The sequence below is a fragment of the Bidens hawaiensis genome, unplaced genomic scaffold, assembly GCF_021521415.1.
Source record: "Bidens hawaiensis isolate Kalapana, Puna unplaced genomic scaffold, B.hawaiensis_p1.1 tig00052502_1, whole genome shotgun sequence".
Lineage (NCBI taxonomy): Eukaryota > Viridiplantae > Streptophyta > Magnoliopsida > Asterales > Asteraceae > Bidens > Bidens hawaiensis.
This window is the reverse complement of record NW_027499446.1, coordinates 37,360-49,858: the sequence shown is the minus strand read 5'-3', so window position 1 is coordinate 49,858 and position 12,499 is coordinate 37,360. Positions and strand designations below refer to the sequence as shown.

Below are 12,499 nucleotides of genomic sequence, written 5' to 3'. Positions count from 1 at the left end.
TCTTTACAATATATGTAAATCACTTAAAACCCAAAGGACCAAACCTATAAAACCCATCTTCTCAATCTCCACTCGTGCCTCTGTTTTCTTTTCCTCTTTCATCGATTCTCTTCTCTCTCTCTCTCTCTCTCTCTCTCTCTCTTCAACCTTCAATCCACCAATTCCTTCAACCCGTTTCCAATTCAGTCAACCCACAACCCGATTACACTCAAATCGGATCCAATCCCACTTCAATTTCACCTTCAATTGATCAATTCATTCAACCCGTCGTCGTTCAACGTCAAAATCGCAGCTTTAGTCAACAAGATGCGACCCGTAACCCGCTTACACTCAAATCGGATCCAAACCCACTTCAATTACACCCTCAATTGATTCAAAACTGTTGCCGTTTTACCCAATTCCAACCTCAAAAACAGAGCTTTAGTCAACAAGGTGCGCCCCATGACCCGATTATACTCCAATCGGATCCAAACCCACTTCAATTACACCCTCAATTGAACAATTGAACGCTTGAAGAATCGATTTAATCATTAAAAGGTTTAATTTTTTTCAGATATGAGTGACAAAGCAAAACACGAGATGGGTAATTTGTTGGAGAATTTTACCGGGTCGGAGGATCCGAACAGATCCAACCCGGATGAGGAAGTGGAGCTGAATCTCGGGTTATCATTCGGTGGAAGATTTGGGGTTGATAAGAGTAAGTTAATAAGGTCATCTTCAATTGCAGCGATTTTGCCTGTCGTAAAAGACGACGACGTTTTGGGGGTTAAAGAGAAAGTGGGGCCCACAGGGTCGTATGTGATCCGAACGGCGTCGTTGCCGGTTGAGACAGAGGACGAGTGGAGGAAGAGGAAGGAGCTTCAGAGTTTGAGACGGCTTGCGGCAAAACGACGCCGTTCGGAGAAGCAAAGGAATTTGAATAAGGTGGAAAGGGAAGAGTATGTTAAGGCGATGGGTCGGGTCGGGTCTTCGGTTGGGCCGAATTTGGGATCCGGGAAGTGGGATTCGGGTGTTGCCACGTCGGATGGAAGTGTTCCGGGATCCGTGGAGTCACAAGCTTCGAGCGAGAGCAAACATGTACGAGGTAATAATAATGTTACGCGTAAGGTAAATGTGAAATTTAGGTGTTAGGAAGTACGGTAAATAATGGATAAACTCGAAATTATCAAATTGTACTTTTACCAAAAATGTAGGTGCTGAATACTTGAATCTAGTTAATATGCCTAAATTATTAATCGTGTTGGATTGATAGGGTGACTGGTTGAGGTGTCGAGTTGAATAGGTGAACTAAAGACGTCTTTATACATTGGTTATAGAACTTATAGTGATATAAATCTAACGCGGGCATATTTAAGTTAAAAACTTGAATATGGCATGTTTTAACCAATTAGTCAAACGAATTAGTGAGTAGTACATAGGTTGGTTGGTCGACTTGTTTAGTTAAACATGCCAACTTACAAGTTAAGACGACCAATTAAGCGGGTTATAAATATTAGCTTGAACATGACTTGGTTATGAAAGGGTAGGATGTAACAATCCAAAATTTGATTATTTATGCGTGTGTTGTGTTTCGAGGCGTGTATGGTAATGTTTATTCAGAGTTTTATTTATTAATCTGATACATTTTATAAAAAAATTGCTTATCCAAAAATTATGTAAATATATATAAATCTACTAAAATCTTATGAAAGTTGCTTATACTTCAAAAACTAGTAAGCCCAAGACATAAAAAAGACATCCTTGGCCCTTAGGTGTGTTCAAAAACTTATTTAACATGGTTTTATCTTCTTAATGATGTTTTCTAGTTACTAATCTCCATTAACACTAGGTTTCTTTAAGCTTAACTTTAAACTACATTAGAAGCCAAGTAAACCAATCCAACTTGTCAAGTTGATGTTTTAAAAACCAGTCAACTTTGTTTTGACTTAAAGTGACAACTTGTTATCAATCATTTGTTTGTTGTTGCATTCTCTCAAACTTTTTATACCTTACTTTTTAATTAACAAAACTTTTATTTCATTCAACTATAATTTATTAACATACTTTCTTTCAGGATCGAGTACCGAAGGCGAAGCAAGCATAGCAAGTGTGCAATCTAGCCAAGACCGAACCAACCAAGGTGGCACGAGTTCATCCCGGTCTAAAGCCGAAAGCTCACGACCCAATAATAAAGGTAAAGAAATCAAATCAAGTACAATGGACATGCCATGCGTCTTCACTGATGGTCCAGGTGGCAGAAGAATCGACGGCATTCTTTATAAATATGGGAAAGACGAAGAAGTGAAAATAATGTGCGTTTGTCATGGTAGTTTTCTTACACCAGCCGAGTTTGTGAAGCATGCGGGTGGGACCGACGTTGACCATCCCTTGAAGCACATAGTTGTAAACCCTAATTCTAATTCTTACTTGTAATGATGATATATGTTTTATCATCATCATCATAGTCGTCGTCGTCATCATCATCCCTTTGAAGGAGATTAAGAGCTAGTTTAAGCATGTTCATTAAGAGAGGAAGTATGATTATTTTGTTAGTTTTTTTGGTGGTTTTTTTTCTAGTATTCTTTCCTTTTCTTGGTTTTTTGGGAAGATGCTTGTGTTAATCATGGATTATGAATTATGCATTGTATCAAGTATGGAATTTAGATGACAAATAATATCATTTTGGTTCAATGTGGGTGGGTCTTTATTCATTTATTAGACTATGTAAATATTAGGCTCAAAGTATTTTATGCCCAAAGTATTTTATGTCTTGTATTTTATATTTAGTGTAAGGTTAGATGTGGTTATGATTTGGGCACTTGGAAGTTCCTTTGTTTTCAAGTGAACATTGCATTTTAACTTAACTTGAATGCAATCTAATAAATTTCAAACTAGTTATTAGTTTGAACATATAGAAAATAGTTTGCATACATTTACAAGATTAAGTTGCATGCATTCCAACTCAAAAACAACAAAAACTCATAGAATTGCTTTATGTTATTCGGTTTGAGACATAATTATATCTAGCTTCGCTCTAACGAACCTCCTTATTTACAACTCGACAGTAACATACCAAAAGCGTCCTCTATTGCAACTTCCCATTGCGATCGACTGCCCTCCTCCCTCTTGACTTAAAGCTTGTGAATGAAAAAGAGACTGGTTGACGAGGGTTGATGGAGGCATGCATCGAAAGGCAATGATCCGCTAGAGATCTTAGTCCCCTCTCGATCTCCTTGGACGACATCGTTTTTATTCTCTTGAATCTACACTATACACCCTCTTTTAAATTGAGCCAGCTTATAGTTTTAAATCACATCACCTCTCTTTTTTTTTACTGGCTAACTAACACTTTTAATTGTAGTCCTAAACATAAGAAAAGATCCACTAGCTAGCCCATAAGATGGAAGGTCATATGCAAAGATCGACGATGTTTACGGCTCCCCCCTCAGCCGGTTTTTTCCCCTTGGCGTCCCTTCCCAATGGCCGCCTCCTCGGCGGTGAAGACGTTTCCTCCCCCGCAATGTTTAGGTCGAATCCAACGCGGCAATCCGACCCGGCGGAAGTGCTATACGCTCCAGACGAACTAGTTTTAGTCCGTTTCGGCCCTACTTCGGCATCAAGGTCCGGCGCCACCAGCTCAACCCACTTGGAACACCTTTTCAACCTCTCCCACAACTTTAAATCATCCCACGTCTTCACCATCCCATACCTCCGCAAACACTCCTGCCTCCACTCTTCGACAGTGAAATTGTAAACCGCCAAATCATCACTGCCACTTGGTCTCATACGACCGGCGTTCCTGTTGAAAAGATTAGTAAACAAGCCGACAAATTTTCTGATTTCGGACCACCGACCCGAAATCATATCGGCGTTTCGCTCTGTACTCCCAACGAGCGTATAGAACGTCTCCCTAACCTTTGTCCAAAAAACCTTGCTTTTTTGGTAGTCGGCTGCAAAATGAATAATTAAATTAGATTTCCAGTTAACTTTTTTATTTAACTTTTTTATTAAAAATCATTTTTAAAAACGTTAAAACAATTACCGCAACGCCGATCCTCAGAAATGACTATCCAAGCCCGACACAAGGCTTCCTTCTCATCCGATGACCACGGAGTGGTTTTCCGTTTCGTCCTCGGAGTCGAAGCCGGTCCTGGCCCGTCCGTTGCAAGTTGGTTTTTCCGGTGGACGCGTCTTCTTGCTCCCGTAGCATCACCGTGTGATTCTTGTGTCTCTGGAACAACAAAGTTAGGAGACGGTTGTATGTTGGATGGTTGAAAGCCGGATGTTTCTTGCGGCCCCGAATAAAACATCGGTTGGTCTGGTGACGACCATAAATCGTCGTCAATATAATCTGAATCTAGGTTTGGGTACCAATTTCCAGACATTTTTGGGTATTATATAGGAGTTTGGGATATTATATAAGGGTTTGTAAGGTGAAATTGTGTTTTGATATGGTTAAGATAGGAGTAATTTGGGGTATTATATAGAGGTTTTAAGGTTTTTTTTTTAAAAAATAATGAGCTCCAACGGCTCTTTCTCTCGAGCTCAACGGCTCTTTCTCTCTCTTCTCCCGCGACCACACTCACGCCTGCCTGGGGGCTCGCGCTCGCGCCCCGTTCGCGCCCCGGTTCGCGCCCCGGTGGTGTGGGGTTAGCGCCTGGGGGCGTGAGCGGAGGGGCTCTCGCGCCCAGGTTAGCGCTCCACACCCCTCAGCCTAACAAGTATTAAAATATTAAACTAAGTATGAGCTCGGTTTCATACTTGTATCATTTAGTCATCCATAATAATTATACTCACCTTTCAACGGTCCAGTCCCCACAAGAGATTTGTTAATAATAGAGATATTAAAATATGCAGGGGGGCTATTTATAATTTCTATCAACTGGTACAAGGAGTATACTATTCTTCTGAGCAACGCGCTTTCTCAAAGCATGCCCATCCACTAGAAACGGTAAGCTACCCACACTTCATTGTTAAACTTATCGACGGTTTGGTTTTATGCTTTTATAAAAACTGAACAAACGATTCGGTTTCGGTTTGCATGTAACAAAAACATAACCGAACTGAATTTCTATATTTTTATTTTTTTAGTTTTTATTTTAAGTGATTTATAAGAATTTAATATATGAGTAACTAAAATACTTTGGCCAAATGTATAACAGTCTATTAGTTAACAATTAACAAAATTATTTCTACGTAGATTCATTATTTTCGATAAACTTTCTTTTCGGCCTAAAATTTTCAAGGATTAAATGGTAAAAAGTAAAAACCAAAACCAAAATGAAAAACGAAAAACCGAAACTGAACGGTTTTAACATTTTAAAAACCGAAGGTTTTCGGTTTGGTTTTAGCCCAAAACCGCACCGCACCGCACACACCCCCACAACAACCTGATCCAAATGACCTGCTAACCTACTGATCCCCTGACCCGTGGCACGTGAACATTTGAACAAAGCCAATTAACCTAACAACCTAACTCATACTAACCTAATGCGCGTAGCTGCACTACACGCCACGTCAGGTACAAAACAAGTTGTCATCGTCGTTGTTGTTATTGTCGAAGCATGAAATGAATCTGACCTGATCCATGACGATGTTTCCACGGATTTTCGAGATGAACGAACCACGTCTTGATCTTCTTCTCCGGTTGCTTGAGACCTGCAATGGTTTTTCGGGGGCGTGGAGGTGACTGCTAAGAAATCTCAAAGATCTCTTGTTTACAGACACAAAAAAATGGTGGTGGCTCTTATTGAGCATGACCCCTTAATAAGGAGGTGGAGACCTCCTTATATAGAGAGCCTCATGGCCACCATCATGGTACCCTAATGGGCCTAGCCCAGTTAGGGTTACCTCCACAAAACCCCCTCAGCCCAATAACATTGTATTAGTCCATATAATAAAATAAGCCAAACATAATAAAATTAGGGTCGTAAAACCGGGTTTAGTACCATACCCCTACAAGCCCCCCAAGTCCAGCGTTGCTCCTGGGCGAGCAAGCGTCTAGGTGGAGCGCTGGACTTTATGAGGTGTGTTAGGCCATGAGGCGGTTTTTTCCCTTTCCTTCGGCCTTGTCTTTATTGTCTTTGAGTTTTGGGAGGTTTTCCTCATGATGGTGACATGCTGCGGTCCTTAAGATAATGATGGTGCCCTGGCATAAATAAGATATAGCACGCATCATAGTGGCGCGAGGCCTGATAAAAGATGGAGCGCGCATCTCGATAATAATGTAACATAACTTGCGCGCGAGGCAGCTTATGAGTTATGAGAATAATAAAGCCTGCGCGCGAGACGACTTACGGATCTATGAGAATAATAAAGCCTGCGCGCGAGGCGACTTACGGATCTATAAGAATAATAAAAACTGCGTGCGAGGCGACTTACGAGTTATAAGAATAATAAAGCTTGCGCGCGAGGCGACTTATGAGCTATAAGAATAATGAAGCTTGCGCGAGTTGCGGCTTACGAGCTATAATAATAATGAAGCTTGCGCGTGAGGCGACTTACGAGCTATAATAATAATGAAGCCTGCGCGAGTTGTGGCTTACGAGCTATAATAGTAATGAAGCTTGCGCGTGAGACGACTTACGAGCTATAATAATAATGAAGCTTGCGCGAGTTGCTGCTTACGAGCTATAATAATAATGAAGCTTGCGCGTGAGGCGACTTACGAGCTATAATAATAATGAAGCTTGCGCGAGTTGCGGCTTACGAGCTATAATAATAATGAAGCTTGCGCGTGAGGCGACTTACGAGCTATAATAATAATGAAGCTTGCGCGAGTTGCGGCTTACGAGCTATAATAATAATGAAGCTTGCGCGTGAGGCGACTTACGAGCTATAATAATAATGAAGCTTGCGCGAATTGCGGCTTACGAGCTATAAGAATGATAACGCTTGCGCGTGAGGCGACTTACGAGCTATAATAATAATAAAGCTTGCGCGTGAGGCGACTTACGAGCTATAATAATAATAAAGCTTGCGCGAATTGCGGCTTACGAGCTATAAGAATGATAAAGCTTGCGCGTGAGGCGACTTACGAGCTATAATAATAATAAAGCTTGCGCGTGAGGCGACTTACGAGCTATAAGAATAATAAAGCTTGCGCGCGAGACGACTTACGAGCTATAAGAATAATAAGGCTTGCACGCGAGGCGACTTATGAGCCATAAGAATAATGAAGCTTGCGCGAGTTGCGGCTTACGAGCTATAATAATAATGAAGCTTGCGCGCGAGGCGACTTATGAGCTGTAAGAATAATAGAGCTTGCGCGTGAGGCGACTTACGAGCTATAATAATAATGGAGCTTGCGCGAGAGGCGACTTACGAGCTATAATAGTAATGAAGCTTGCGCGAGTGGCGACTTACGAGCTATAATAATAATGAAACTTGCGCGAGTTGCGGCTTACGAGCTATAAGAATAATAAAGCTGGCGCGTGGCCATGTGGGATATTATTAGGCTCCCGCCCTAAGATTCGGATGTCTTCTATTGCGATAACGTGGTGGTGGTATACCACGACAGTTCCCTAATTCATTGCTGCTAAATGAGGTTGTCCTTATCCTGATTTGGGATTAGACTACTCATTTGTTATGTCGCTTGCGCATAGGCTCTGGCTTTGTGCTATGCGCCACGCACAGATGTTGCATGCGCGTGCGCGTAGACTGTGCGTCATGCGCAGATGTTGCGTGCGCGTGCGCATAGGCTCTGGCTTTGTGTTATGCGCCACGCGCAAATGTTGCATGCGCGCGCGTAGACTTTATGTCCCGCGCCACGCGCAGATGTTGCATGCGCGTGCGCGTAGACTTTATGTCCCGCGCCACGCGCAGATGTTGCATGCGCGTGCGCGTAGACTGTGATATGTAAGAGCATGTGATGCGTAAGCATATGTAATATGCGTGAGCATATGTGGTGCATGAGCATGTGATATGCGACTGCGCCCAAGCATCATGGTGGTGTGCATGTTGAACGGAGCGGAGCCGCGTTCGGTCTTGTATTCGGCGCGAAGCCGTATGGGTTTATGAGGATTCCCAACCTTTAAGTATGGCGCGTAGCCATATGGGATATTATAAGGATTCCCAACCTTTAAGCATGGCGTGTAGCCATATGGGATATTATGAGGATTCCCAACCTTTAAGCATGGCGTGTAGCCATATGGGATATTATGAGGATTCCCAACCTTTAAGTATGGGGCGTAGCCATATGGGATATTATGAGGATTCCCAACCTTTAAGTTTGGCGCGTAGCCATATGGGATATTATGAGGATTCCCAACCTTTAAGTATGGCGCGTAGCCATATGGGATTTGAGGATTCCCAACCTTTAAGTTTGGCGTGTAGCCATATGGGATATGAGGATTCCCAACCTTTAAGTATGGCGCGTAGCCATATGGGATATTATGAGGATTCCCAACCTTTAAGTTTGGCGCGTAGCCATATGGGATATTATGAGGATTCCCACCTTTAAGTTTGGCGCGTAGCCATATGGGATATTATGAGGATTCCCAACCTTTAAGTATGGCGCGTAGCCATATGGGATATTATGAGGATTCCCAACCTTTAAGTTTGGCGCGTAGCCATATGGGATATTATGAGGATTCCCAACCTTTAAGTTTTGGCGCGTAGCCATATGGGATATTATGAGGATTCCCAACCTTTAAGTATGGCGCGCAGCCATATGGGATATTATGAGGATTCCCAACCTTTAAGTTTTAGCGCGAGGCCTGACGCGCGCATGCACGGCGATGGAGTGGTGACTCGCGAGCGCGCGTGCATGGCGGAGGTCTCTTGTGCAAAACCCACATGGTGGTTTCCGCGGTGGTTTCCACGGGCGCTCACGCATGTCAGCGGAATGGTGACCCGCTGGCGAGCATGCGTGATGGCAGTCTTCTGCGCAAAACCCACATGGTGGAGGTCTTTTGCGCGAAACCCACGTGGTGGTTCTCGAAGCGGCATATGCACGGCTGCGGAGTGAGAATCCGCGGGCGCGCGTTCATGGCGGCGGAAGTCTGGTAATTTTTGGATCTGCAATTTAAGAGTTAGATCTGCAATTTTAAACCTAAAATCCAGGTCTGTAATCTAGATCTAGACCTGTAAATCAGATCTAGATAGATCTGAAGCTCGGAGCGGATTTAAAACCATCACAGATCCGGAGACCTGATCATTCGAATCAGGCAGTTTCTTTTTGCACAGATCTGGAAGCCTCCTTTAGATCTATGGATCTTTTTGAGCTTTAATAGAACAAGCCTTGAAGCCTTTTTCTGTAAACTTCCAGATCTGGGTTTTTCCTGGGAGAGGTCTGACAACCGAGAGGGAGATCGAAGGGTAGTTCGTTGCCGTCCCACGGATGGCGCCAATGTCGAAGCATGAAATGAATCTGACCTGATCCATGACGATGTTTCCACGGATTTTCGAGATGAACGAACCATGTCTTGATCTTCTTCTCCAGTTGCTTGAGACCTGCAATGGTTTTTCGGGGGCGTGGAGGTGACTGCTAAGAAATCTCAAAGATCTCTTGTTTACAGACACAAAAAAGTGGTGGTGGCTCTTATTGAGCATGACGCCTTAATAAGGAGGTGGAGACCTCCTTATATAGAGAGCCTCATGGCCACCATCATGGTACCCTAATGGGCCTAGCCCAGTTAGGGTTACCTCCACAAAACCCCCTCAGCCCAATAACATTGTATTAGTCCATATAATAAAATAAGCCAAACATAATAAAATTAGGGTCGTAAAACCGGGTTTAGTACCATACCCATACAGTTATTATTGTTGTTTTTTATATTGATTAATTATTTAGTTTAGGATGTAATCACTAGTTCACTACTTTTCATTATTATTAGATGTAATACATTTTGAATGCTTCATTTGGTGTAAAAGTTTTTATTTAGTTATATTGATAAATTGGAAATAAATAATCTCACCTTTTATGTATTTACCGATAACAATTCTATCTTTAAAAATCACTACTAACGGTCCAAACTTTCAACTGTTTTTGTCTCAATGGTCCTCCGTTAAAAAACACTTAATGCCGTTATGTTTTTTTTCCGAGTTTCAAACCAATGTTTAAGGGCTTTTGATTGGAAGAAGGATACGAGTCAACTGATGTAAAACTTGTCTCGAAACGGTGATCCAAACTACGGAACAGTGTTTCAATTCGGGTGTTTGAATTTCCAATTAACAAAAATCAATCCATTTGATACATCGTTTCGAGATAAGTTTTACATCAGTTGGCTTGTATCATTCTTCCGATCAAAAGCCCTAAAACATCGGTTTGAAACCTAGAAAAAAAAACGTAACAACGTTAAGTGTTTTTTTAACGAAGGACCATTGAGACAAAAATGGTTGAAAGGTTGAACCGTTGGTAGTGATTTTTAAAGTTGTGGTTATTATCGGCCACCAATACACAAAAGGTGAGATTATTTATTTTCAATTTGATAAACTTATATCAAAATTTAGGATTTTATTATTAGAAGGTATTTGGGTTGACGTTGACTTTGACTTGCATGGTTACTTAATTCTTCTTTGCTGTGTTGCTTCCTTTTGGCGAGTAGACGCGTAGTTTCCGTGTATAATACATCTGATTTCCAAATTCAAAACCCGTATGCAAAATGGATCTCGAAGAACTACCTCCGTCTTGGTTATCGCTTGCGATGACGAGCCTTGATCAGGAAACTCTTGAGGTCCATGCTACTAGAGATGAACAATCACTTTCTAGGGAAGCAGTGAGGCCGCTAGTGGCTTCTCAAACATCAGGAGGTAGCAATCACTATTCTTTTGGCCAACTACCGTCGCTAAGCGACGTACATGGACCGCAAGTATCTCAAGCAAGCAATCAAGCAATGTCTGTCTCTGGTGATCATATTCCAAGACAGGAGATTAACCCATATGCGAGACTACCCGTGAGTTCTGGTCAAGGGAAAGAATTCGAATATAGTACAATGGACAACCCATATGTGTTCACGCAGCAAGACGGGCTAGGTGGTCGAACCATAGATGGGATTCTTTATGAATATGGAAAAGGCGAAGAAGTGAAAATAATGTGCTTTTGTCAGAAGAGCGTTCTCACAGCAGCCGAGTTTGTGAAGCATGCGGGTGGGAACGACGTTGACCAACCCTTGAAGCACATAGTGTTTGGTCAGGGCCGGGGCAAAGGGAACTTGAGGGACGAGAACACCCAGGACAATCTCCTGATAAGCCCATAATTGTTTAGACACTTATATATACACATAAATTTGTTTTAAAACAAATGCATGCAAAATAACTCATAGTTTATTAGTGTTAGTTAATACATGCAAAGGCAACAGATTCAATTCCCATAAGTGATATTCTTTTATTTTCTAAGAAAAAACTTTTTGTGTTTTATAGATTATATTAGTAACTTGTTTATTATTCTTAACAAGTCTGTATTGGCTTTGGAATTGCAATACAATTGGTAAAAGTGTTATATTATTTATCATATAATTGAGAACGTTGTTTTAAGACTTTTTTTTACTAGTCCGGACTCCGGAATTTTAAAAGATTCTCATACCTTGTAAATCCTGATTCTTTTTCTTACTTGTCATGGTAATGTACGATTTATCCTCATCATCATCCCTTACAATTCAAGTGATTAGCAACTTAATTAGACTTGTTCATTTAAGAGAAGAAGTATAATTATTTGTTTAGTTTTTTTTTTCTTTTGGTGGTTTTATTTTCTACTATTCTTTCCTTTTCTTGTTTTTTTTTGGGGAAGATGCTTGTGTAATCATGGATTATGAATTATGCATTGTATCAAGTATGGATTTCGATGACAAATAATTTCATTTTGGTTCAGTTTGGGTAAATATTAGACCCAAAGTAATTATGTCTTTGTATTTTATATTTAGTGTACTCTCAAATTGGATTTTAACAATTTAACTTAATGCAATTGGCCGATAATAATTCCAACTTATTAAAGTAGTTGTCACTGGTCCCAACTTTCATACAATTTGTTTTCATTGGACCTCCATTAAACAAAACTTAACGACTTTAAGTTTTCTCCAAATTTCAAACTGATATTTTAGGGCTTTTAATCGAAATGAGGATACGAGTCGATTGATGTAAAACTTACCTCAAAACGGTGGTCCTCTTCTTTGCTACTTCTTTGCTACGTTGCTTCCTTTAGGCGTGTAGTTTATCATGTTATATGTATATGTATATATATGTGTGTGTATATATATAGGAAGAGGATCAAGAGAAAACTCATCCTTAGAGAGAAAATTTAAAAATTCCTAAAGAATTATTTTTAATTAAAATTAAAAAATATTTTCAAATTTCCGTTTTTGTTATTATTCTTATATTTTGTTACCCTTCACTCGAAAAAAATAAAATAAATAAATAAATAATAAATAAATAAAATAAAAAAAACTTTGTGATGCACATACGTAATACTGTGCGATATTGTTGTATTACACATGTGTATTACTATGTATTTTTATATTCAATAGTGTTAATTGCATATATTCAATATTTATGTATTGTATATGTATAGTAGTGTTGTATTATA

The 12,499-nt window shown here is 40.6% G+C and overlaps 2 protein-coding genes across 2 annotated transcripts; both read left to right on the top strand.

Moving 5' to 3' along the window:
* The first annotated feature begins 555 nt into the window (after positions 1–555).
* On the top strand, positions 556–2,670 carry LOC143599669 (ninja-family protein AFP3-like). The gene is made up of 2 exons (XM_077077575.1): positions 556–1,069; positions 2,069–2,670. The coding sequence occupies exons 1-2, from the start codon at positions 556–558 to the stop codon at positions 2,410–2,412; spliced, it is 858 nt and encodes a 285-aa protein (XP_076933690.1). The 3' UTR covers positions 2,413–2,670.
* Positions 2,671–10,583: 7,913 nt separating this feature from the next.
* Positions 10,584–11,177, top strand: LOC143599670 (ninja-family protein AFP1-like). The gene has a single exon (XM_077077576.1). It carries the CDS (start codon positions 10,584–10,586, stop codon positions 11,175–11,177), a length of 594 nt encoding a protein of 197 aa, XP_076933691.1.
* The last annotated feature ends 1,322 nt before the right edge of the window (positions 11,178–12,499 follow it).

What these genes read in the sequence shown, in the direction of transcription:
- LOC143599670 (XM_077077576.1), top strand. Translation starts at nt 10,584, where the DNA reads ATGGATCTCGAAGAACTACCTCCGTCTTGGTTATCGCTTGCGATGACG.
- LOC143599669 (XM_077077575.1), top strand. Translation starts at nt 556, where the DNA reads ATGAGTGACAAAGCAAAACACGAGATGGGTAATTTGTTGGAGAATTTT. An exon ending in GTCACAAGCTTCGAGCGAGA is followed by an intron (nt 1,070 to 2,068) that starts GCAAACATGTAC and finishes CGAGTACCGAAG; the next exon opens with GCGAAGCAAGCATAGCAAGT.